Genomic DNA, 25,766 nt, shown 5'->3' on the forward strand with positions numbered 1-25,766 from the left:
CATCAAAAGAGATTATGCAAAAGGAACAACCCCTTTAATAAGATTTTTCAATGAAAACCCCCTTAAGAATAAATTCTTACACGTAAGTACTTATTCTTGTTACAAACATGCTTGCTGGAGTTTTTTTTTTAACTTGGACTCAATGATAGATCTGCCCATCCCCCGGTATATTGGTTCCACTCTAGAGGGCGCCCTCACTGGTGAGTTGCAGTATTACACTCTCTGATTTGGAAATGTTTCCAGAATAAACTTTTATATTATTTTTGACTATTAACTCTTTAATTTTGGGTCCCATGGAGGTGCTGCTACATACTGAGGGGGGGCGCAGCCTCGGCTCTCCGTCATGAAGCTCATATTGGAGCCACATGTCCGTAATGAATCCGGCTGCATTACCGCTGTACTTCAGATATTGGGAAGATACATCTGTAGTCTGAATCGGTGGCAAATCCCAGCGTGGGGCATCTGAGGCAAAGGGGGGACGCTGGAACACTCATATAAGATTGATAACTATTTTATGGGGTCTTCTTTTTGGTCATTTGTAGTACCCTTTAATGCCTGCTCTGTAGGGGGGCGCTGTGTATTGTCAGTCTGTGACTAAGAGGAAGGTGGCAGCTTTTATAGAAAGAATCCATTGCCTCTTAGAGATGCAGAAGACCTGAGAATCGTGACCTGCGGCCTGGGGGGGCTCCTCGCTTTGGGCCGGCTCCTATCTCCCCCTTGGCTGGGAGACTTCTCCTTATTTTGATCTCGGAGGAGACGTGAGTTTGCACTTGGCTCCGCTGAGAATCGTGTTCAGGCACAGAACTCCTCGTGGGGTCGGGCCGGTCCGGACTTGTAGATAATTAAAAATGTTCAAGGCTCCCACGACAGGATGAGAATATAGAGATATGATCCCGAACATAAAATATGCCCCTCGCCCTGCACAGATCACCCACACACTGCAGCATCTCTGTAATCTCATCCTGAGCTTCCTGGTTCAGGAATAGAAATCTCTTCCCTGTCCTGAGCTCACAGCCAGTGCTGAAACATTGTAACAAACTGCAACAGTACTAGGAAATGGAAACATTCACTGCTGACATTAAGATAATTAAACCTCATCCTGATCTAGTACTGCTGCACAGCTGAGGGTTTGCTACAATGTAACAGTCTGGACAATCCTCTGTGAGCCAAGCACATAGACCTGTAAGCTTTCACCTGCTCTGATACATTGTAACCAAACCACAATTGACTGCGGTTGAAAAAAACATCCTGATCTAGTCCTGTTCACACAGCTAAGGGTTTGATACAATGTAACATTGTAAGTAAGCAATAATTGGCTGAGTAGGACTCAGAGACAAAGGGGATTCTATTCACTACCAAGAAGCAGTTTGAAGAATTGTGAGAAAACGAAGCTTAAAGTATATGAGAATTAATTCCGAGAATCGTCACTCCATCCGCACCACTGGAAGGGCTTGCGAGGGTTAACAGCTGTAACAAATTTCCGCTCTGCCTCATCCGCTCGCTCAGCCCCACCATCTTCACGTCTCCGTGTATCTTATCTCCTGCTCCCATTTCTCTGCCAGTATCGCCCTCTTCCCCGGAGCAGGGCCCCATCACTATGCCATTGAGGATCGCCCCCGGAGCGGCCGGATGACATTCTCTCTCCCTTTCATTCCTAAGGTCCTGGAAATGCCACATTATTATTCAGCAGCCGCACGTCCCCGGCCCTCCGCATCCACAGACTCGTCCTCGTCTCCGGACCGCTCACTCATGGCCTTCACTCTTTGGCAGGACTGGGTGGGTTTCATTGGTCGAGTTCTCCTGCATGAAATTGTACTACATTTGAACATTAAACTGGCCTGAAATACTCTGTGCTGCTGTCGACATAAACCCATTGTAGAATCAGCTGATGGAGTGCTAAGTACCTTTGCCCTTCACTCCATCCACAATTTTATTAAAGTCAATTATGTGACCCAAATTGTACCCATCTGATTTGTCAGGCAGACGTGGCATAGGCAAGGTGGGTGCAGAGGCAGCAGTGCAGAGGCAGCAGTGGCCCCTGAGGATGCCCATAGGGACCCTGTCACATAGGAAGATGCTGTGTTATAAGTGGCACATGTGCCTGGCATCAATGACTGATGGTTACAAAGCCAACGCTGCCCACTCCTCGCTGTCACTGCGTCCGGCTGCCCCTACCTGTCCTCTCAGCCAACAGGTACTGGGGTGTACATAGAGGGGCCCTGCAGCAGATGAGGCTATAATGATGCAGCTTAGTGCCACCCATGGTTTGCCCCCTTTTCATACCACTTTTGCCAGCCCCGCTCCTCCCTGTGTGGGTGGTCTTCTGTCTGGCCCAGGGGATGAGACATTTGGGGTCCCCACAGCGTTTTCACAGGCTTCCTCCATGATCTAGAAGCCCCTGACCCGCAGGAGCTGAGATCAATCCGTGCCCTTTCTTGATACATTGTTATTATTTTTCATCCTTTGTTATGTTTTGCTAGGAAACCGCTCTGGAACTTTTTTTTTCGGAAACCGCATATTTTATTCTTTGTGAGCCGAGACGATAACACTGATTTCATTGTGAGTGGATTTGATGATATTAGTGAGGAATGCGGCCCCTCCCCGGGGTGGTCTCTTCGGAGAGAGCGCTGCTTGTGGGTGCAGTTCCTCATTGTTTTAAAAAGTTACAAGTTTTTGTTTCCTACAGAACTTTTTCCTGGTGAGAACTGCGTCCACCAATGATAAAGCAACCGGGAGGATAGAATACGGTCATCGAAAGTCCATCCAGGAGGCAAAAAATCCTCAAATCCTCAATGTGTTTCTGGGTCATTGTTCTCACATTGAATTCTAAGCACTGATTAAAATATTAAAGGGGTTCGACCCTGTCTCACTGATGACAGCCGATCACAGACGTCAGCAATTCCCAATTGTTGGGACAGTCCTGGGAATGAGACTGCTAAAGGAACGGGGCTTAGAAAAACCTCGCTTAAAAGTGGCCTTTTTTAGGGCGTTCCCCCACAGTCCTGTGTCCGGGGCTTAAATGTCCCAAATATTGCATTGAAAATGTTTTTAACATGCACACGTGGTCCCACCGCTAGGCCCCCGGGTAATCGGATGCAATCCTTGAATTTAGTGGCTGGCCATGTAACAGACAGGTTTTCGAGGTCCTATCCACTGTGGATATTAGGGGTCTGGATTGCAGGGACTTCCTCTATTATCCTTATATATCCTTATAAAATATAATCCAAAGAGGACAATCCCTTTAAGTCCAGCACAGTGTGTTCCTTGGATACATCTGTTTTTGTTGACAACAGCCAATATGGGGTCTATACCAATATGGCCGCCATGACCGCGCCATCAGGGGGCTTTCATACCATACTGCCCCGGACCACCATCCTTGTGCTGTGCCTACATGTAATCTGCGTTGTGCAGGCTGTTCTGATATTTGGAGAGAATTCAGATTTTCTTGCATGCACAGAACATGGAGAGAACCCCAGAATGTGATGTTTCCATGTTGGCGAGGGCCGGACTGCAGGATTTGGCACAATTGTGATTTTTTTTTGTGTATTGCAGGAGTGCAGACCCGCGACAAGACCCCAGACGAGATTGTATCCGTCACCCGCCGGAGGACGACCAGCGAGGGGCAATATGAAGAAAACACGGCTGATCCCACCAGTCCCATCAAAGTCCGATCCCCTGTACGGTGCGTCTCACCAGAAGTCTTCAACACCATCGCCGCCAATCCAGGAGGGAGACCCAAGGAGGTAAAGACCCCCAGCCATAGATCCCCAGCCCTAGACCCCCGGCCCTAGACCACTGGCCATAGACTCCCAGCCATAGACCCCCAGCCATAGATCCCCGGCCCTAGACCCTCGGCCCTAGACCACCGGCCATAGACCCCCAGCCATAGATCCCTCGGCCCTAGACCCCCGGCCCTAGACCCCCGGCCATAGATCCCCGGCCATAGATCCCCGGCCATAGAACCCCGGCCATAGAACCCCCGGCCATAGATCCCTGGCCATAGATCCTCAGCCATAGATCCCCGGCCCTAGACCCCCAGCCATAGATCCCCGGCCCTAGACCCCTAGCCATAGATCCCCGGCCATAGATCCCCGGCCATTGTGGATTTATTTACACATTTAGGGGATTTTAAAGGGAAAAAGTGGAATATTTCTAGAAGATGCAAATTTTCAGCCGTTCATCTGACGTCATTTTCTGCTATTTGCAGCCTCATCTACACAGCTACAAGGAGGCCTTTGAAGAGATGGATATTCCACCGTCTGCCACCAGCCCCACGGGCACAGGTACCCAGCACCGTCACCGGGCACAGTGTGTAATCACCTGTATACACCACCTCCCTCTGCTCCGATGTACATGAGTGGGTACATTGTAAAGTGGGTACACTGTAGAGCGGGTACATTGTAGACTTGGTACAGTGTAGGGTGGGTACATGATAGGGCGGGTACAGTGTAGAATGGGCATATCATAGGGCGGGCACAGTGTAGAGTGGGCACATCATAGGGCGGGTTCAGTGTAGAGCGGCCACATCATAGGGCGGGTACAGTGTAGAGCGGGCACACCATAGGGCGGGTACAGTGTAGAGTGGGCACATCATAGGGCAGGTACAGTGTAGAGCGGGCACATCATAAGGCGGGTACAGTGTAGAGTGGGCACATCATAGGGTGGGTACAGTGTAGAGTGGGCACATCATAGGGCGGGTACAGTGTAGAGCGGCCACATCATAGGGCGGGTACAGTGTAGAGTGGGTACATCATAGGGCGGGTACAGTGTAGAGCGGGCACACCATAGGGCGGGTACAGTGTAGAGTGGGCACATCATAGGGCGGGTACAGTGTAGAGCGGGCACATCATAAGGCGGGTACAGTGTAGAGTGGGCACATCATAGGGTGGGTACAGTGTAGAGTGGGCACATCATAGGGTGGGTACAGTGTAGAGCGGCCACATCATAGGGCGGGTACAGTGTTGAGTGGGTACATCATAGGGCGGGTACAGTGTAGAGTGGGCACATCATAGGGCGGGTACAGTGTAGAGCGGGCACATCATAAGGCGGGTACAGTGTAGAGTGGGCACATCATAGGGTGGGTACAGTGTAGAGTGGGCACATCATAGGGCGGGTACAGTGTAGAGCGGGCACATAGGGCGGGTACAGTGTAGAGCGGGCACATCATAGGGTGGGTACAGTGTAGAGTGGGCACATCATAGGGCGGGTACAGTGTAGAGTGGGCACATCATTGGGCGGGTACAGTGTAGAGTGGGTACATCATAGGGCAGGTACAGTGTAGAGTGGGTACATCATAGGGTGAGACCAGTGTAGAATGGGCACATCATAGGGCTGGTACAGTGTAGAGCGGGCACATCATAGGGCTGGTACAGTATAGAGTGGGTACATCATAGGGCGGGTACAGTGTAGAGTGGGCACATCATAGGGCGGGTACAGTGTAGTGGGCACATCATAGGGCGGGTACAGTGTAGTGGGCACATCATAGGGCGGGTACAGTGTAGTGGGCACATCATAGGGCTGGTACAGTGTGGAGTGGGCACATCATAGGGCGGGTACAGTGTAGAGTGGGTACATCATAGGGTGAGACCAGTGTAGAATGGGCACATCATAAGGCTGGTACAGTGTAGAGCGGGCACATCATAGGGCTGGTACAGTGTAGAGTGGGTACATCATAGGGCGGGTACAGTGTAGAGTGGGCACATCATAGGGCGGGTACAGTGTAGAGTGGGTACATCATAGGGCAGGTACAGTGTAGAGTGGGTACATCATAGGGCAGGTACAGTGTAGAGTGGGTACATCATAGGGCAGGTACATCATAGGGCTGGTACAGTGTAGAGTGGGTACATCATAGGGCAGGTACAGTGTAGAGTGGGTACATCATAGGGTGAGACCAGTGTAGAATGGGCACATCATAGGGCTGGTACAGTGTAGAGTGGGTACATCATAGGGCTGGTACAGTGTAGAGTGGGTACATCATAGGGCGGGTACAGTGTAGAGTGGGTACATCATAGGGCAGGTACAGTGTAGAGTGGGTACATCATAGGGCTGGTACAGTGTAGAGTGGGTACATCATAGGGCGGGTACAATGTAGAGTGGGCACATCATAGGGCGGGTACAGTGTAGAGTGGGTACATCATAGGGCAGGTACAGTGTAGAGTGGGTACATCATAGGGCGGGTACAATGTAGAATGGGTACATCATAGGGCTGGTACAGTGTAGAGTGGGTACATCATAGGGCAGGTACAGTGTAGAGTGGGTACATCATAGGGTGAGACCAGTGTAGAATGGGCACATCATAGGGCTGGTACAGTGTAGAGCGGGCACATCATAGGGCTGGTACAGTGTAGAGTGGGTACATCATAGGGCGGGTACAGTGTAGAGTGGGCACATCATAGGGCTGGTACAGTGTAGTGGGCACATCATAGGGCGGGTACAGTGTAGTGGGCACATCATAGGGCTGGTTCAGTGTAGAGTGGGCACATCATAGGGCGGGTACAGTGTAGAGTGGGCACATCGTAGGGCTGGTACAGTGTAGTGGGCACATCATAGGGCGGGTACAGTGTAGTGGGCACATCATAGGGCTGGTTCAGTGTAGAGTGGGCACATCATAGGGCGGGTACAGTGTAGAGTGGGCACATCATAGGGCGGGTACAGTGTAGTGGGCACATCATAGGGCTGGTACAGTGTAGAGTGGGCACATCATAGGGCGGGTACAGTGTAGTGGGCACATGATAGGGCGGGTACAGTGTAGTGGGCACATCATAGGGCGGGTACAATGTAGTGGGCACATCATAGGGCGGGTACAGTGTAGTGGGCACATCATAGGGTGGGTACAATGTAGTTCAGGTACATCATAAAGACGAATTCTTGAGTGGATACATTGTAGAAGGGAGACATTGATTTGATCCTGTGATATGTGGAGTTCTGAGAGTTCCGGGGTCCTGCCCGGAGTTCTCCTTTAATCTGTCTCTTTTCTTCGGCTCCTCTGCATCTTTTTCCTCCATCCAGATCTCTCATAACCTTTTCATTTCCTCCTGATCACTGATTCCAGCCTTTATTGTTCATCAGGGGCCAAGAATATGTTCTTGATTGCAGTTTGATAGCTCAGCAGCATTTTGTATCATCATCAGTAACAATGTATCCACATGATGCGGGATCCTCCCTCCAGATTAACACTTTCCTCACTTCAGTTGGAGAATGAGGTTTAACTAATTGATAAGTACATGTAGATGAGGATTAGATGAAGCAGAGCCAGCAATGTTGTGTGTCCGCACTACTCCATTGTTCCCTGTTATCAGCCATTGTAAACTGCTAGTTCTTCAATAGTCCAGAAAATCCCTGCTCCTGTAATCAGTAAGTGGGGATGATGGCGGCTGCTTCTCTTAGTAACAGAATATAAAGCAGCTCTCACTAATAGGATAATACAGCCATTTTTTAGGGTTTCCAGCCCGGTAAGTGGTCGCCTTCAGATCCAAAGATAGAAGTAAGCAAACGCCATATATTGAAGTGTCCCACGCACAGTCTGACCAGCAGAGGGCCACACTGAGCAGCAGTAAAGTTTTTGTAGTTTGGAGAAGTTGATGTCATCTATCGATAATATAATGAAAGCCGCCCTTCATGTGTCAGAGAGACCCCATAAATCAGAGCAGGAAATATAGATGAGAGCACTGTGAAGAGATGCTACACTCTGAGGGTGGGAAGGGGGCGAATCTCCTGAGTGGGGACTGGAAACATTCCTCGGGCTGAATAACAGTGTCATTGTGTCAGGAAACAGCAGAATGTTTGGAATTAGCTGCTTCTTCCATGTAACATCCATCTTCAGAATAACTCTCCGTTCTGTTCTCCACAATTGGCCTATTAAGGGCAACGCGGCCGCATCGGAGCGTATACAAGTGTTCTGTCACATCACCGTGCTCCAAATATCCTTCTGTATATAATACCACATGTAGATGTAGCAGAGCTGAGTGCGCGAGATGTAGCAGAGCTGAGTGCGCGAGATGTAGCAGAGCTGAGTGCGCGAGATGAAGCAGAGCTGAGTGCGCGAGATGAAGCAGAGCTGAGTGCGCGAGATGTAGCAGAGCTGAGTGCGTGAGATGTAGCAGAGCCGAGTGCGCGGGATGTAGCAGAGCCGAGTGCGCGGGATGTAGCAGAGCCGAGTGCACGGGATGTAGCAGAGCCGAGTGCGCGGGATGTAGCAGAGCCGAGTGCGCGGGATGTAGCAGAGCCGAGTGCGCGGGATGTAGCAGAGCCGAGTGCGCGGGATGTAGCAGAGCCGAGTGCTCGGGATGTAGCAGAGCTGAGATAGATACACCTGCTGGTATGGGCTGATCCCCAGGACAGATATACTGTATAATTCTTTATCTTATTATCACAGTTTGAATTTCAGTCAGACAAAATAGCATCAAAGGCGAGGAAGCAAATAAGTGAGAAATTGCTGTTGTTTAGTGTATTCTCTACATTTACAAACCTTTCTGACCTCATTCTGTGTTTTCTCCCCCTAGTGGCTCGTTCTCCACCGGGTTTGGCCAAGACTCCTCTGTCAGCCCTAGGATTAAAGCCTCACAACCCAGCGGACATCCTGCTGCAGCAATCAGGAGGTGAGATGTGGTAAATGCCGAGAAAACACAGAGGAAACCGGGCACCAAAGTCACTGCTGTAACTTCTGTCTAAACCTTCTGGTGTTATAGAGCAGACAACGTACTGTGCCCCCACTGCTTACCCAGCGCCAGATTCACTGGAAAGTGCCTCCATCTATTGTCTTTACGTGGAGGTTTAATTTAGACTAAAAGATACATGACATCACTGATCTCCAGAGCTGCACTCACTATTCTGCTGGTGCAGTCACTGTGTACATGCATTACATTACTGATCCTGAGTTACCTCCTGTATTATTCTCCAGAGCTGCACTCATTATTCTGCTGGTGCAGTCACTGTGTGCATACATTACATTACTGATCCTGAGTTACATCCTGTATTATACTCTAGAGCTGCACTCACTATTCTGCTGGTGCAGTCACTGTGTACATACATTACATTACTGATCCTGTACTGATCCTGAGTTACATCCTGTATTATACTCCAGAGCTGCACTCACTATTCTGCTGGTGCAGTCACTGTGTACATACATTACATTACTGATCCTGAGTTACATCCTGTATTATACTCCAGAGCTGCACTCACTATTCTGCTGGTGCAGTCACTGTGTGCATACATTACATTACTGATCCTGAGTTACATCCTGTATTATACTCCAGAGCTGCACTCACTATTCTGCTGGTGCAGTCACTGTGTACATACATTACATTACTGATCCTGAGTTACATCCTGTATTATACTCCAGAGCTGCTCTCACTATTCTGCTGGTGCAGTCACTGTGTGCATACATTACATTACTGATCCTGAGTTACATCCTGTATTATACTCTAGAGCTGCACTCACTATTCTGCTGGTGCAGTCACTGTGTGCATACATTACATTACTGATCCTGAGTTACATCCTGTATTATACTCCAGAGCTGCACTCACTATTCTGCAGGTGCAGTCACTGTGTACATACATTACATTACTGATCCTGTACTGATCCTGAGTTACATCCTGTATTATACTCCAGAGCTGCACTCACTATTCTGCTGGAGCAGTCACTGTGTAGATACATTACATTACTGATCCTGAGTTACATCCTATATTATACTCCAGAGCTGCACTCACTATTCTGCTGGTGCAGTCACTGTGTGCATACATTACATTACTGATCCTGAGTTACATCCTGTATTATACTCCAGAGCTGCTCTCACTATTCTGCTGGTGCAGTCACTGTGTGCATACATTACATTACTGATCCTGAGTTACCTCCTGTATTATACTCCAGAGCTGCACTCACTATTCTGCTGGTGCAGTCACTGTGTACATACATTACATTACTGATCCTGAGTTACATCCTGTATTATACTCCAGAGCTGCACTCACTATTCTGCTGGTGCAGTCACTGTGTACATACATTACATTACTGATCCTGTACTGATCCTGAGTTACATCCTGTATTATACTCCAGAGCTGCACTCACTATTCTGCTGGTGCAGTCACTGTGTACATACATTACATTACTGGTCCTGAGTTACATCCTGTATTATACTCCAGAGCTGCACTCACTATTCTGCTGGTGCAGTCACAGTGTACATACATTACATTACTGATCCTGAGTTACATCCTGTATTATACTCCAGAGCTGCACTCACTATTCTGCTGGTGCAGTCACTGTGTGCATACATTACATTACTGATCCTGTACTGATCCTGAGTTACATCCTGTATTATACTCCAGAGCTGCACTCACTATTCTGCTGGTGCAGTCACTGTGTACATACATTACATTACTGGTCCTGAGTTACATCCTGTATTATACTCCAGAGCTGCACTCACTATTCTGCTGGTGCAGTCACTGTGTACATACATTACATTACTGGTCCTGAGTTACATCCTGTATTATACTCCAGAGCTGCACTCACTATTCTGCTGGTGCAGTCACAGTGTACATACATTACATTACTGATCCTGAGTTACATCCTGTATTATACTCCAGAGCTGCACTCACTATTCTACTGGTGCAGTCACTGTGTACATACATTACATTACTGATCATGAGTTACCTCCTGTATTATACTCCAGAGCTGCACTCCCTATTCTGCTGGAGGAGTCACTGTGTACATACATTACATTACTGATCCTGAATTACATTCTGTATTATACTCCAGAGCTGCACTCACTATTCTGCTGGTGCAGTCACTGTGTACATACATTACATTACTGATCCTGAGTTACCTCCTGTATTATACTCCAGAGCTGCACTCACTATTCTGCTGGTGCAGTCACTGTGTACATACATTACATTACTGATCCTGTGTTACATCCTGTATTATACTCCAGAGCTGCACTCACTATTCTGCTGGTGCAGTCACTGTGTACGTACATTACATTACTGATCCTGAGTTACATCCTGTATTATACTCCAGAGCTGCACTCACTATTCTGCTGGTGCAGTCACTGTGTACATACATTACATTACTGATCCTGTACTGATCCTGAGTTACATCCTGTATTATACTCCAGAGCTGCACTCACTATTCTGCTGGTGTAGTCACTGTGTACATACATTACATTACTGATCCTGAGTTACATCCTGTATTATACTCCAGAGCTGCACTCACTGTTCTGCTGGTGCAGTCACTGTGTACATACATTACATTACTGACCCTGAGTTACATCCTGTATTATACTCCAGAGCTGCACTCACTATTCTGCTGGTGCAGTCACTGTGTACATACATTACATTACTGATCCTGAGTTACATCCTGTATTATACTCCAGAGCTGCACTCACTATTCTGCTGGTGCAGTCACTGTGTACATACATTACATTACTGATCCTGTACTGATCCTGAGTTACATCCTGTATTATACTCCAGAGCTGCACACACTATTCTGCTGGAGCAGTCATTGTGTACATACAGTACATTACTGATCCTGAGTTACATCCTATATTATACTCCAGAGCTGCACTCACTATTCTGCTGGTGCAGTCACTGTGTGCATACATTACATTACTGATCCTGAGTTACCTCCTGTATTATACTCCAGAGCTGCACTCACTATTCTGCTGGTGCAGTCACTGTGTACATACATTACATTACTGATCCTGAGTTACATCCTGTATTATACTCCAGAGCTGCACTCACTATTCTGCTGGTGCAGTCACTGTGTACATACATTACATTACTGATCCTGAGTTACATCCTGTATTATACCCCAGAGCTGCACTCACTATTCTGCTGGCACAGTCACTGTGTACATACATTACATTACTGATCCTGAGTTACATCCTGTATTATACTCCAGAGCTGCACTCACTATTCTACTGGTGCAGTCACTGTGTACATACATTACATTACTGATCATGAGTTACCTCCTGTATTATACTCCAGAGCTGCACTCCCTATTCTGCTGGAGGAGTCACTGTGTACATACATTACATTACTGATCCTGAATTACATTCTGTATTATACTCCAGAGCTGCACTCACTATTCTGCTGGTGCAGTCACTGTGTACATACATTACATTACTGATCCTGTACTGATCCTGAGTTACATCCTGTATTATACTCCAGAGCAGCACTCACTATTCTGCTGGTGCAGTCACTGTGTACATACATTACATTACTGATCCTGTGTTACATCCTGTATTATACTCCAGAGCTGCACTCACTATTCTGCTGGTGCAGTCACTGTGTACGTACATTACATTACTGATCCTGAGTTACATCCTGTATTATACTCCAGAGCTGCACTCACTATTCTGCTGGTGCAGTCACTGTGTACATACATTACATTACTGATCCTGTACTGATCCTGATTTACATCCTGTATTATACTCCAGAGCTGCACTCACTGTTCTGCTGGTGCAGTCACTGTGTACATACATTACATTACTGATCCTGAGTTACATCCTGTATTATACTCCAGAGCTGCACTCACTATTCTGCTGGTGCAGTCACTGTGTACGTACATTACATTACTGATCCTGAGTTACATCCTGTATTATACTCCAGAGCTGCACTCACTATTCTGCTGGTGCAGTCACTGTGTACATACATTACATTACTGATCCTGTACTGATCCTGATTTACATCCTGTATTATACTCCAGAGCTGCACTCACTATTCTGCTCGTGCAGTCACTGTGTAGATACATTACATTACTGATCCTGAGTTACATCCTGTATTATACTCCAGAGCTGCACTCACTATTCTGCTGGTGCAGTCACTGTGTACATACATTACATTACTGATCCTGTACTGATCCTGAGTTACATCCTGTATTATACTCCAGAGCAGCACTCACTATTCTGCTGGTGCAGTCACTGTGTACATACATTACATTACTGATCCTGAGTTACATCCTGTATTATACTCCAGAGCTGCACTCACTATTCTGCTGGTGCAGTCACTGTGTACATACATTACATTACTGATCCTGTACTGATCCTGAGTTACATCCTGTATTATACTCCAGAGCAGCACTCACTATTCTGCTGGTGCAGTCACTGTGTACATACATTACATTACTGATCCTGAGTTACATCCTGTATTATACTCCAGAGCTGCACTCACTATTCTGCTGGTGCAGTCACTGTGTACGTACATTACATTACTGATCCTGAGTTACATCCTGTATTATACTCCAGAGCTGCACTCACTATTCTGCTGGTGCAGTCACTGTGTACGTACATTACATTACTGATCCTGAGTTACCTCCTGTATTATACTCCAGAGCTGCACTCACTATTCTGCTGGTGCAGTCACTGTGTACGTACATTACATTACTGATCCTGAGTTACCCCCTGTATTATACTGCAGAGCTGCACTCACTATTCTGCTGGTGCAGTCACTGTGTACGTACATTACATTACTGATCCTGAGTTACCTCCTGTATTATACTCCAGAGCTGCACTCACTATTCTGCTGGTGCAGTCACTGTGTACATACATTACATTACTGATCCTGAGTTACATCCTGTATTATACTCCAGAGCTGCACTCACTATTCTGCTGGTGCAGTCACTGTGTACATACATTACATTACTGATCCTGAGTTACATCCTGTATTATACTCCAGAGCTGCACTCACTATTCTGCTGGTGCAGTCACTGTGTACATACATTACATTACGGATCCTGAGTTACATCCTGTATTATACTCCAGAGCTGCACTCACTATTCTGCTGGTGCAGTCACTGTGTACATACATTACATTACTGATCCTGACTTACATCCTGTATTATACTCCAGAGCTGCACTCACTATTCTGCTGGTGCAGTCACTGTGTACATACATTACATTACTGATCCTGAGTTACATCCTGTATTATACTCCAGAGCAGCACTCACTATTCTGCTGGTGCAGTCACTGTGTACATACATTACATTACTGATCCTGAGTTACATCCTGTATTATACTCCAGAGCTGCACTCACTATTCTGCTGGTGCAGTCACTGTGTACATACATTACATTACTGATCCTGAGTTACATCCTGTATTATACTCCAGAGCTGCAGTCACTATTCTGCTGATGCAGTCACTGTGTACATACATTACATTACTGATCCTGTACTGATCCTGTGTTACATCCTGTATTATACTCCAGAGCTGCACTCACTATTCTGCTGGTGCAGTCACTGTGTACATACATTACAATACTGATCCTGAGTTACCTCCTGTATTATACTCCAGAGCTGCACTCACTATTCTGCTGGTGCAGTCACTGGGCACATACATTACATTACTGATCCTGAGTTACATCCTGTATTATACTCCAGAGCTGCACTCACTATTCTGCTGGTGCAGTCACTGTGTACATACATTACATTACTGATCCTGAGTTACATCCTGTATTATACTCCAGAGCTGCACTCACTATTCTGCTGGTGCAGTCACTGTGTACATACATTACATTACTGATCCTGAGTTACATCCTGTATTATACTCCAGAGCTGCACTCACTATTCTGCTGGTGCAGTCACTGTGTACATACATTACATTACGGATCCTGAGTTACATCCTGTATTATACTCCAGAGCTGCACTCACTATTCTGCTGGTGCAGTCACTGTGTACATACATTACATTACTGATCCTGACTTACATCCTGTATTATACTCCAGAGCTGCACTCACTATTCTGCTGGTGCAGTCACTGTGTACATACATTACATTACTGATCCTGAGTTACATCCTGTATTATACTCCAGAGCAGCACTCACTATTCTGCTGGTGCAGTCACTGTGTACATACATTACATTACTGATCCTGGGTTACATCTTGTATTATACTCCAGAGCTGCACTCCCTGTTCTGCAGGTTTCAGAGCTCTTGTCTCATTCTCTGCTCGTCCTGGTGATTTGTGCCCTCATCTGATGTAGAATATTATTATTGGGGCGCAGAGGGGACGGCACACATATACCCGCTGTTGACTTCACATTGTTCACCTCTGGATCCTCCACCTTACTCTGATTTCTCCACAATGTGATCTGCAGGATAAGGACCAGTTATAAAGTCTCAGCTGTAGCTGCTCCGGACCAGCAGTCCTATGTAAGATCATTGTTGCACATGATGGACTTTGGCTTTGGGCCTTGGAAAGTCTGATCCGTGTTGTGGAATCCCAGAGTTCGGCTATTTAATGCTTTTACTGTAGTGAAGACGACGATCTGTACAATCAGAGACCCCGGAGAATGTCACAGGGGCTACGTGTTGTCAGCCCCCTCCAGCTCCCCAAGGGGATCTATCCAGGACGGATTTTACTGATTTATATGGGAATCTAGACTGTGATCCGCTGTAACCAAAGACCCGGAAACCTCCGCACCCCCAGTGACGATGCTCTGTAACCTGTGCAGAACTACAGCTTCCACTATGCCCTGGCAGCCACATGCTGGGAGTTGTAGTTTTGTAGAAACTCAGGTTGGAGACTTCTGCCCTAAGAGTTCCCTCCTGGTCCTACAACTAGAGCTGCACTCATTCCTCTTCCGGGACCCCACAAGTCATTATTGTGCTTAGGTAATGACCCCCATTCCCCATAGACAGCGCATGGAGATAAGGTCCGTTCATCTGCACTATCAGGAGTTACATTTTTGCAGAAAACCGAATCTTCCCGCGTCCCGATCTTTCCAGTAAATGTGACAATTACATGAGAGCAAGTCGCCGGCCGGGTGACCCTTTGTCTATGGACGGTCAGCGGCGCTTTTCTTATCTTTTGCCTTTTTTTCCTTCTCTTCTACATTACATTTATGTAACACTTCATCCCTGCAGAGATGGAAACGTTCATTGATGGGTACGAGGAAGGTAAGTGCCGGGGTCCGAGGCGTCATTAACCCCCGAGAGGCTGCCCTGGTCCAGCTATAACTGGCTCCATTGCTTGCTGGTTCATTCCCGCGTGTTACATTGTTTCCTTTTTCGTGTTTGTGCATGTTACTTACAAAATGTATCATCTCCACGACCAGGGAGAGAAGGCAGCGAACAGGTCAGAGGGCGAACGTCCTAATAAAAAAGGAATTAGCTCCCTCGTAAAGGGTCGGCGCCATTAATAATAATAATAATAATAATCTTTATTTATATAGCGCCAACATGTTCCGCAGCGCTTTACATTTCAGAGGTTCATATAGAACAGTCATAAGTAACATAGCTAAAGATCATACAATAATGAAAGCAAAAATAATGACGACCCTGCTCCTAAGCGCTTACAATCTACAATGAGGGGTTACATTACAACAGACCTCCTCATACATCCATGTAGTGCCAAGATAATACCGCCATAGTGCATAAATACTAATCCACATCCTACTGTCTTAAAGAGCCCAGATAGTGCTCCAATATCAAAATAATACTGCAATATATTAAATAATGCTTGGGTGGGGGGTAGTTTGATTGACCCTAGGTAGTGGGCACCCTGAGTGCCCCCTCTAAATCCGCTCTGCTGCTTACATTGCATCATATTAGAAGTCAGAGTCTTTCCTGATCCGATACATTGTAACAAACTTTCAGCTGTGTAACAAACAATATCTTGCAGTGAAGTCGATTCTAAAAATCACTTCTATGTAACATTTCATTCCTCATCCCCCCCCATGTCCCTTGTGTGAGCCGCGGCCGCGTACTGGTGGTCCGCAGCTTTCACAGTCCCCTTATTTTACGTATTGTCCCCAGATAAGTAGATTTCAATGGCCGGAATAATTCAGGAATAAAACAAACTAATTAGATAAGAGGAAACCATTGAGAAAGTTTTGACGCCCCCCCTACCCACCAACCCCTCCGGATAATCTGCGAGTAGCCGACCCTGAACCCTACAAGATGTCAGATTTGAACCTGAACCTTTTTATTATTTAAATCCAAATTGGACGATTGACCCCGGTGCCTCCCAGACGGCAGAAGACGGGGGGGGGGGGGGGGGGGGGGGGGGGGACGAGCCCGGCCCCTGTGTCGCCCATTGTCTAATGGGAGGCAGCACTTCTGTAGTTGCTGAACCCTATCTGAATGTAGAATCAGATGATGGGGGAGGGGAGATTTTGGGGGCCTCGAAGATGTCGGAAAGAGAAGCGCCCCTCTCCCACGATCCTACACCCCTGTGACCCACGACAATAGGGCAGGACTTGGGGTCGTCATCTTCTCTTTATTCTGCATTTCAACTCCAGATTATTAAACGATTGACCCCCTAATTACAAGACCCCGATTATGAGACCTGCACAGTTAATGACAGTCTCAGCTCTGCTACATCCACGCTGTTGAGTGTCCTCTTAGAATGCGGATTCAGAGACTTCTGGCTTTTAAAGGGCCATACTCTGTAGTGACGGCAGCGCTGCCAGGTGGGGGCGCCATCCCTGATTGGGATAAAAGTAGGCCACAGTGACAGCCGCCCGCTGGAGCGTGAACGGGACGAACACAGGGATAAAAGCAGAATTAACTATTCATGAAGTAATCGCCGGGCTTCCCTCATGTCCTTTGTCCGTGTGAGAAAATCCTGCACAAGAGACGTTGAAATCAATTAACCTATTGTTAATTCCTTGGGAAATGTCATCGGAGCCGGGGACAGTGCGGGCACTGCCATCCGGGGCTGCGTATACTGCCAATTACTAAGCAGATTGTCAGCACGTAGGATCCCACCGGGGGTGTCAGGGGGATACGGGGGGGCTTTATTAGGGAATTGCATTGTAAGCGATTGCCTGTGGTATTGCTCTGTGTGCACAGACAGGGCTGGGGTGAGAAGAAGGCTGTGTGCACACCTTGCAGTTTTCCAGTGCAGTAAAAACTCCAATCTAAGACATCACCTCTGACAGAGAGGAGCCCACCCTGCTCTGCATGGGAAGACCCCCGAGCTGTCTGGAAATGTCCCCCTGCTGTATTAACCTGCCCCCCGTGTGTGGTCTCGTTCACGGCACAGTCTGGTCCTGATGTAACCTGCTTTGGATTTCAGTGTGCTCTCCGCTCTCAGGATCTCTGCTCGCTGTCAGTGCATGGAAATAATCTGTGATACCTTCATTAACTGGAGACTCCTCCTCATCTAGTGATTTTTACAGCTGCGGGTTTGCTGCAGCGTATCAGGGCAGCAACCTTTGATAAATGCCATGGCTTATCTGTCACACTGGGGGGGTGTAGACACGGTGCACCCCACCACGGAAGGGTCCACGTCCGCCTGACACCGTATTCATCCGTGCCGCAATACTCTGTGAGCTTTACAAAGCACAAAGCTCCTGCAGGCTGATTACTGATACAATGTAACAAACTCCAGCTGTGAGAGCAGAACTAACAGTTCAGGAAGGATTTTCCTCCTCTGCAATGTATTCTATATATCCATTGATAGCAAGCAGAGATCTTGGAAATGTAATCAATAAGCGTGTTGGCTATAAGGGGCTGCAGAGCCATCACAGCGATGGTGAAACGCTCCGCTGCTCGCTGGGTTTCGCTCATTGACTGCTTGCAGAGTTGGGACATTCGCTTTTTCAGGGGGTCATTTCCAGGACTGATGTGTTGTTCTGACTTCTGTTTCTGTAGAGCCCAGGAGTTACGTAGAGTCGGTTGCGCGGACGGCTGCTCCCCCATCGCCCGGCGCACCGCAGCCCTACCAGGCGGACACCCTGACGAGGAATGGCGGGTACCCCGGTCACTTCACCTCTCCGAGCCCCATCTCTACGAGCAGCCCCATACACAGCACTGACGGGTAAGGGGAGACTGCCATGGATGTGTCATGCTCTGCAGACCCCATAACCCCCATGGTGGTGAATGGGGAGAGCCCGGCACGTGAGCGGCCACCGCTTGATCCGTTCTCGGCCTCCTCACTTTTCGGTGGCCTCCCTTTTTCCATCTTAAAGAGCCCTCAATATTGTGCACCATGTACATGACTTTTCAGCACCGTCCACATGAGGGCAGTAGTGCAGCACTCACCTTCTTCTTGTCCTCCGCAGGGTGTCTGTAAGAAGCTGCCCCTCAGCAGAAGGCAGCGTCCATGTTCCCAGTCCGGCTCAACCATCTGTAGACTCCAGTTTCAGATCCACCAGTTTGTCTCAGCCGTCACCACAAAGCAGTTACCACAACACTTCTCCCACTCCCCCCGCCATGACGCCCCTCGCTGGGACCCCCCTTAGCTCCTACGAGGGCTACTCCTACAGCCCAAATAATGCCATCGTGCAGACAGATGGACTTTCTGGAATACCAATGGGCGCACTGGTCGGGCAAGTGGTTCACGGCAGCCCACAACCTCTTCACCGAACGGTGGGCACGAACACAGTGGGCACAAACACGCCGCCCAGTCCGGGCTTCGTACGGAGGGTGGTGACCCCAACGCTGTCCAATGCGCCTGGAAGTCCAAGCTTGAGCAGACATCCTCTTGCGGCACACAGCGGCGTGGCGGCAGCTCCGGGCAGTCCTGGCTTGGCTCGACACCAGGCTGTGATGACCGGGAGTGTCCCAGTGACACCGGGGAGCCCTAGTATGGAGCGGCACGCCATGTACGGGTTCTCCACCCCTGAAGAACGACGGCCAACGCTGTCACGACAGAGCAGTGCAGGATACCAGGCTCCCGCCACCCCCAGCTTCCCGGTGTCTCCTGCCTACTACCAAAGCATTGGCAGCCCCTCGTCATCTTCACCAGACTCCACCCTGTACCGGCAGGGAAGCCCCGTGCCACAGCCATCACTTCCCGAAAAACGCAGGATGTCATCAGGAGACAGGTCCAACAGCCTGCCGAATTACTCCACCCTGAACGGGAAGACTTCGTCACCCATATCGAGTGGCATGTCCAGCCCCAGCGGGGGCAGCACCATGGAATTTACCCACACGTTACCAGACTTCTCCAAGTTCTCGATGCCAGGTAATCCTCTAAACTCTGGTGAGGTGGTGCTCCGCGTGGGTTGTACCATTCCTTGGAGGAGTATTTTGCATGGCCTACACTAGAGGGCGCTGTGTACATAGCATTAAATGATTCCTACTGATCTTGAAAATCAATCCAGCTCATCGCCCTCTAGTGGCAGCAACGAGCAGCTGAGATCTCTGTAGAGAGAGCGATGCTCTGTACTGAAAACGGAGTCCTGGAGCCCATTTAAGTAAATTAGGAAAATGCTAAAAATAATTTATACTGCTGATTTCTTAGGGAAAAAAAGACTCACTTTAAGGGAGTTGTCCAGAATTAGAAAAACATGATTACCTTAATCCAAAAATATTACCAACCCGTCTACAGATTGTGTCTGGTGCTGCAGCTCTGCTCCAGAGAAATGAACAGTTCAGAGCTGCAATACCGCGCACAACCTGTAGGCGGCGGTGGCATCAGTGTTTGGAACAAGGCAGCCATGTTTTCTATTCGTAAATCGGTTAAGTGTTACAAATAATTTAATTTAGTATTTTTATCCAACTAGGTATAAAAAGATTGGATTAGAATTTGGTGGCGCCACCTGGAGGAGTCGTATGTCAGATAAAAGGTGGTTTTTAATTTTTTATTTCAGATATGAGTCCAGAAACGCGCGCGCATGTCAAGTTTGTCCAAGATACGTCCAAGTATTGGTACAAGCCTGAGATCTCCAGAGATCAAGGTGAGTGCAATCTAGAGTGGATCCTGATCAGAGCTCAGACAAGATCCCGTCTCCTGATCTTGGCTGAATTCTTCTCTCTCTTCCAGCAATCACTTTACTAAAGGAGCGAGAACCCGGCGCCTTCATCATTCGGGACAGCCACTCCTTCAGAGGGGCCTATGGACTTGCCATGAAAGTTGCCACCCCTCCTCCCACCCCGGCCCAGCCAAGCAAGAAAGGTGATTACCCCCCCAGTATTATAAGATCTCCTGCTATACATCCCGTACATTATACTAAGTGACTGCTCTGCTGCCCTAGGAGACGCCACTAATGAGCTGGTGCGACATTTCCTGATAGAGACCAGTCCCAGAGGGGTGAAATTAAAGGGATGTCCAAATGAGCCCTATTTTGGTAAGAACTGACATGTAAAAGAAAAGTGTGTTAATCTTATCAAAGATAACATAGAGATTTACTCTGCAAATAAAGTTTAATCAATTACATTTCTTAACTTGGACTAAACCTGAATTACATCCTGTATTATACTCCAGAGCTGCACTCACTATTCTGCTGGTGCAGTCACTGTGTACATACATTACATTACTGATCCTGTACTGATCCTGAGTTACATCCTGTATTATACTCCAGAGCAGCACTCACTATTCTGCTGGTGCAGTCACTGTGCACATACATTACATTACTGATCCTGAGTTACATCCTGTATTATACTCCAGAGCTGCACTCACTATTCTGCTGGTGTAGTCACTGTGTACATACATTACATTACTGATCCTGAGTTACATCCTGTATTATACTCCAGAACTGCACTCACTATTCTGCTGGTGCAGTCACTGTGTACATACATTACATTACTGATCCTGAGTTACATCCTGTATTATACTCCAGAGCTGCACTCACTATTCTGCTGGTGCACTCACTGTGTACATACATTACATTACTGATCCTGTACTGATCCTGAGTTACATCCTGTATTATACTCCAGAGCTGCACTCACTATTCTGCTGGTGCAGTCACTGTGTACATACATTACATTACAGATCCTGAGTTACATCCTGTATTATACTCCAGAGCTGCACTCACTATTCTGCTGGTGCAGTCACTGTGTACATACATTACATTACAGATCCTGAGTTACATCCTGTATTATACTCCAGAGCTGCACTCACTATACTGCTGGTGCAGTCACTGTGTACATACATTACATTACTGATCCTGAGTTACATCCTGTATTATACTCCAGAGCTGCACTCACTATTCTGCTGGTGCAGTCACTGTGTACATACATTACATTACTGATCCTGAGTTACATCCTGTATTATACTCCAGAGCTGCACTCACTATTCTGCTGGTGCAGTCACTGTGTACATACATTACATTACTGATCCTGAGTTATATCCTGTATTATACTCCAGAGCTGCGCTCACTATTCTGCTGGTGCAGTCACTGTGTACATACATTACATTACTGATCCTGAGTTACATCCTGTATTATACTCCAGTGCTGCACTCACTATTCTGCTGGTGCAGTCACTGTGTACATACATTACATTACTGATCCTGAGTTACATCCTGTATTATACTCCAGAGCTGCACTCGCTATTCTGCTGGTGCAGTCACTGTGTACATACATTACATTACTGATCCTGAGTTACATCCTGTATTATACTCCAAAGCTGCACTCACTATTCTGCTGGTTCAGTCACTGTGTACATACATTACATTACAGATCCTGAGTTACATCCTGTATTATACTCCAGAGCTGCACTCACTATTCTGCTGGTTCAGTCACTGTGTACATACATTACATTACTGATCCTGAGTTACATCCTGTATTATACTCCAGAGCTGCACTCACTATTCTGCTGGTGCAGTCACTCTGTAAATACATTACACTACTGATCCTGAGTTACATCCTGTATTATACTCCAGAGCTGCACTCACTATTCTGCTGGTACAGTCACTGTGTACATACATTACTGATCCTGAGTTACATCCTGTATTATACTCCAGAGCAGCACTCACTATTCTGCTGGTGCAGTCACTGTGTACATACATTACATTACTGATCCTGTACTGATCCTGAGTTACATCCTGTATTATACTCCAGAGCTGCACTCACTATTCTGCTGGTGCAGTCACTGTGTACATACATTACTGATCCTGAGTAACAGCCTGTATTATACCCCAGAGCTGCAGTCACTATTCTGCTGGTTCAGTCACTGTGTACATACATTACATTACTGATCCTGAGTTACATCCTGTATTATACTCCAGAGCAGCACTCACTATTCTGCTGGTGCAGTCACTGTGTACATACATTACATTACTGATCCTGAGTTACATCCTGTATTATACTCCAGAGCTGCACTCACTATTCTGCTGGTGCAGTCACTGTGTACATACATGACTGATCCTGAGTTACATCCTATATTATACTCCAGAGCTGCACTCACTATTCTGCTGGTGCAGTCACTGTGTACATACATTACATTACTGATCCTGAGTTACATCCTGTATTTTACTCCAGAGCTGCACTCACTATTCTGCTGGTGGAGTCACTATGTACATACATTACATTACTGATCCTGAGTTACATCCTGTATTATACTCCAGAGCTGCACTCGCTATTCTGCTGGTGGAGTCACTGTGTACATACATTACATTACTGATCCTGAGTTACATCCTGTATTATACTCCAGAGCTGCACTCAATATTCTGCTGGTGCAGTCACTGTGTACATACATTACATTACTGATCCTGAGTTACATCCTGTATTATACTCCAGAGCTGCACTCACTATTCTGCTGGTGCAGTCACTGTGTACATACATTACATTACTGATCCTGAGTTACATCCTGTATTATACTCCAGAGCTGCACTCACTATTCTGCTGGTGCAGTCACTGTGTAAAAACATTACATTACTGATCCTGAGTTACATCCTGTATTATACTCCAGAGCTGCACTCACTATTCTGCTGGTGCAGTCACTGTGTACGTACATTGCATTACTGATCCTGAGTTACATCCTGTATTATTCTCCAGAGCTGCACTCACTATTCTGCTGGTGCAGTCACTGTGTACATACATTACATTATTGATCCTGAGTTACATCCTGTATTATACTCCAGAGCTGCACTCACTATTCTGCTGGTGCAGTCACTGTGTACATACATTACATTACTGATCCTGAGTTACATCCTGTATTATACTCCAGAGCTGCACTCACTATTCTGCTGGTGCAGTCACTATGTACATACATTACATTACTGATCCTGAGTTACATCCTGTATTATACTCCAGAGCTGCACTCACTATTCTGCTGGTGCAGTCACTGTGTATATACATTACATTACAGATCCTGAGTTACATCCTGTATTATACTCCAGAGCTGCACTCACTATTCTGCTGGTGGAGTCACTGTGTACATACATTACATTACTGACCCTGTACTGATCCTGAGTTACATCCTGTATTATACTCCAGAGCTGCACTCACTATACTGCTGGTGCAGTCACTGTGTGCATACATTACATTACAGATCCTGAGTTACATCCTGTATTATACTCCAGAGCTGCACTCACTATACTGCTGGTGCAGTCACTGTGTACATACATTACATTACAGATCCTGAGTTACATCCTGTATTATACTCCAGAGCTGCACTCACTCTTCTGCTGGTGCACTCACTGTGTACATACATTACATTACAGATCCTGAGTTACATCCTGTATTATACTCCAGAGCTGCACTCACTATTCTGCTGGTGCAGTCACTGTGTACATACATTACATTACAGATCCTGAGTTACATCCTGTATTATACTCCAGAGCTGCACTCACTATTCTGCTGGTGCAGTCACTGTGTACATACATTACATTACTGATCCTGAGTTACATCCTGTATTATACTCCAGAGCTGCACTCACTATATTGCTGGTGCAGTCACTGTGTACATACATTACATTACTGATCCTGAGTTACATACTGTATTATACTCCAGAGCTGCACTCACTATTCTGCTGGTGCAGTCACTGTGTACATACATTACATTACTGATCCTGAGTTACATCCTGTATTATACTCCAGAGCTGCACTCACTATTCTGCTGGTGCAGTCACTGTATACATACATTACATTACTGATCCTGAGTTACATCCTGTATTATACTCCAGAGCTGCACTCACTATTCTGCTGGTGCAGTCACTGTGTACATACATTACATTACTGATCCTGAGTTACATCCTGTATTATACTCCAGAGCTGCACTCGCTATTCTGCTGGTGCAGTCACTGAGTACATACATTACATTACTGATCCTGAGTTACATCCTGTATTATACTCCAGAGCTGCACTCACTATTCTGCTGGTTCAGTCACTGTGTACATACATTACATTACAGATCCTGAGTTACATCCTGTATTATACTCCAGAGCTGCACTCACTATTCTGCTGGTGTAGTCACTGTGTACATACATTACATTACTGATCCTGAGTTACATCCTGTATTATACTCCAGAGCTGCACTCACTATTCTGCTGGTGCAGTCACTCTGTACATACATTACACTACTGATCCTGAGTTACATCATGTATTATACTCCAGAGCTGCACTCACTATTCTACTGGTGCAGTCACTGTGTACATACATTACTGATCCTGAGTTACATCCTGTATTATACTCCAGAGCAGCACTCACTATTCTGCTGGTGCAGTCACTGTGTACATACATTACTGATCCTGTACTGATCCTGAGTTACATCCTGTATTATACTCCAGAGCTGCACTCACTATTCTGCTGGTGCAGTCACTGTGTACATACATTACTGATCCTGAGTTACATCCTGTAGTATACTCCAGAGCAGCACTCACTATTCTGCTGTTGCAGTCACTGTGTACATACATTACATTACTGATCCTGTACTGATCCTGAGTTACATCCTGTATTATACTCCAGAGCTGCACTCACTATTCTGCTGGTGCAGTCACTGTGTACATACATTACTGATCCTGAGTTACATCCTGTATTATACTCCAGAGCAGCACTCACTATTCTGCTGGTGCAGTCACTGTGTACATACATTACATTACTGATCCTGAGTTACATCCTGTATTATACTCCTGAGCTGCACTCACTATTCTGCTGGTGCAGTCACTGTGTACAT

At 46.8% G+C, this 25,766-nt stretch overlaps 1 protein-coding gene across 17 annotated transcripts in view; it reads left to right on the forward strand.

Annotated features, from left to right (window-relative positions):
• The window catches only part of TNS1 (tensin 1), a 608,032-nt gene that overhangs the window by 525,634 nt on the left and 56,632 nt on the right, over window positions 1-25,766 (forward strand). For 12 of the 17 annotated variants that reach the window (XM_073647437.1, XM_073647443.1, XM_073647445.1 and 9 more), the window contains 9 exons: window positions 3,553-3,743; window positions 4,208-4,283; window positions 8,502-8,597; window positions 15,847-15,879; window positions 18,580-18,745; window positions 18,990-19,894; window positions 20,523-20,609; window positions 20,696-20,827; window positions 20,907-20,999. In XM_073647437.1, coding sequence (XP_073503538.1) covers window positions 3,553-3,743; window positions 4,208-4,283; window positions 8,502-8,597; window positions 15,847-15,879; window positions 18,580-18,745; window positions 18,990-19,894; window positions 20,523-20,609; window positions 20,696-20,827; window positions 20,907-20,999 — 1,779 coding nt within the window. The remainder of the gene's footprint in view (window positions 1-3,552; window positions 3,744-4,207; window positions 4,284-8,501; window positions 8,598-15,846; window positions 15,880-18,579; window positions 18,746-18,989; window positions 19,895-20,522; window positions 20,610-20,695; window positions 20,828-20,906; window positions 21,000-25,766) is intronic. The other 5 variants (XM_073647442.1, XM_073647444.1, XM_073647448.1 and 2 more) reach the window with 2 other exon arrangements.

Source organism: Phyllobates terribilis, unplaced genomic scaffold (genome assembly GCF_046119375.1).
Source record: "Phyllobates terribilis strain yellow unplaced genomic scaffold, ASM4611937v1 Scaffold_9__5_contigs__length_417890890, whole genome shotgun sequence".
NCBI lineage: Eukaryota > Metazoa > Chordata > Amphibia > Anura > Dendrobatidae > Phyllobates > Phyllobates terribilis.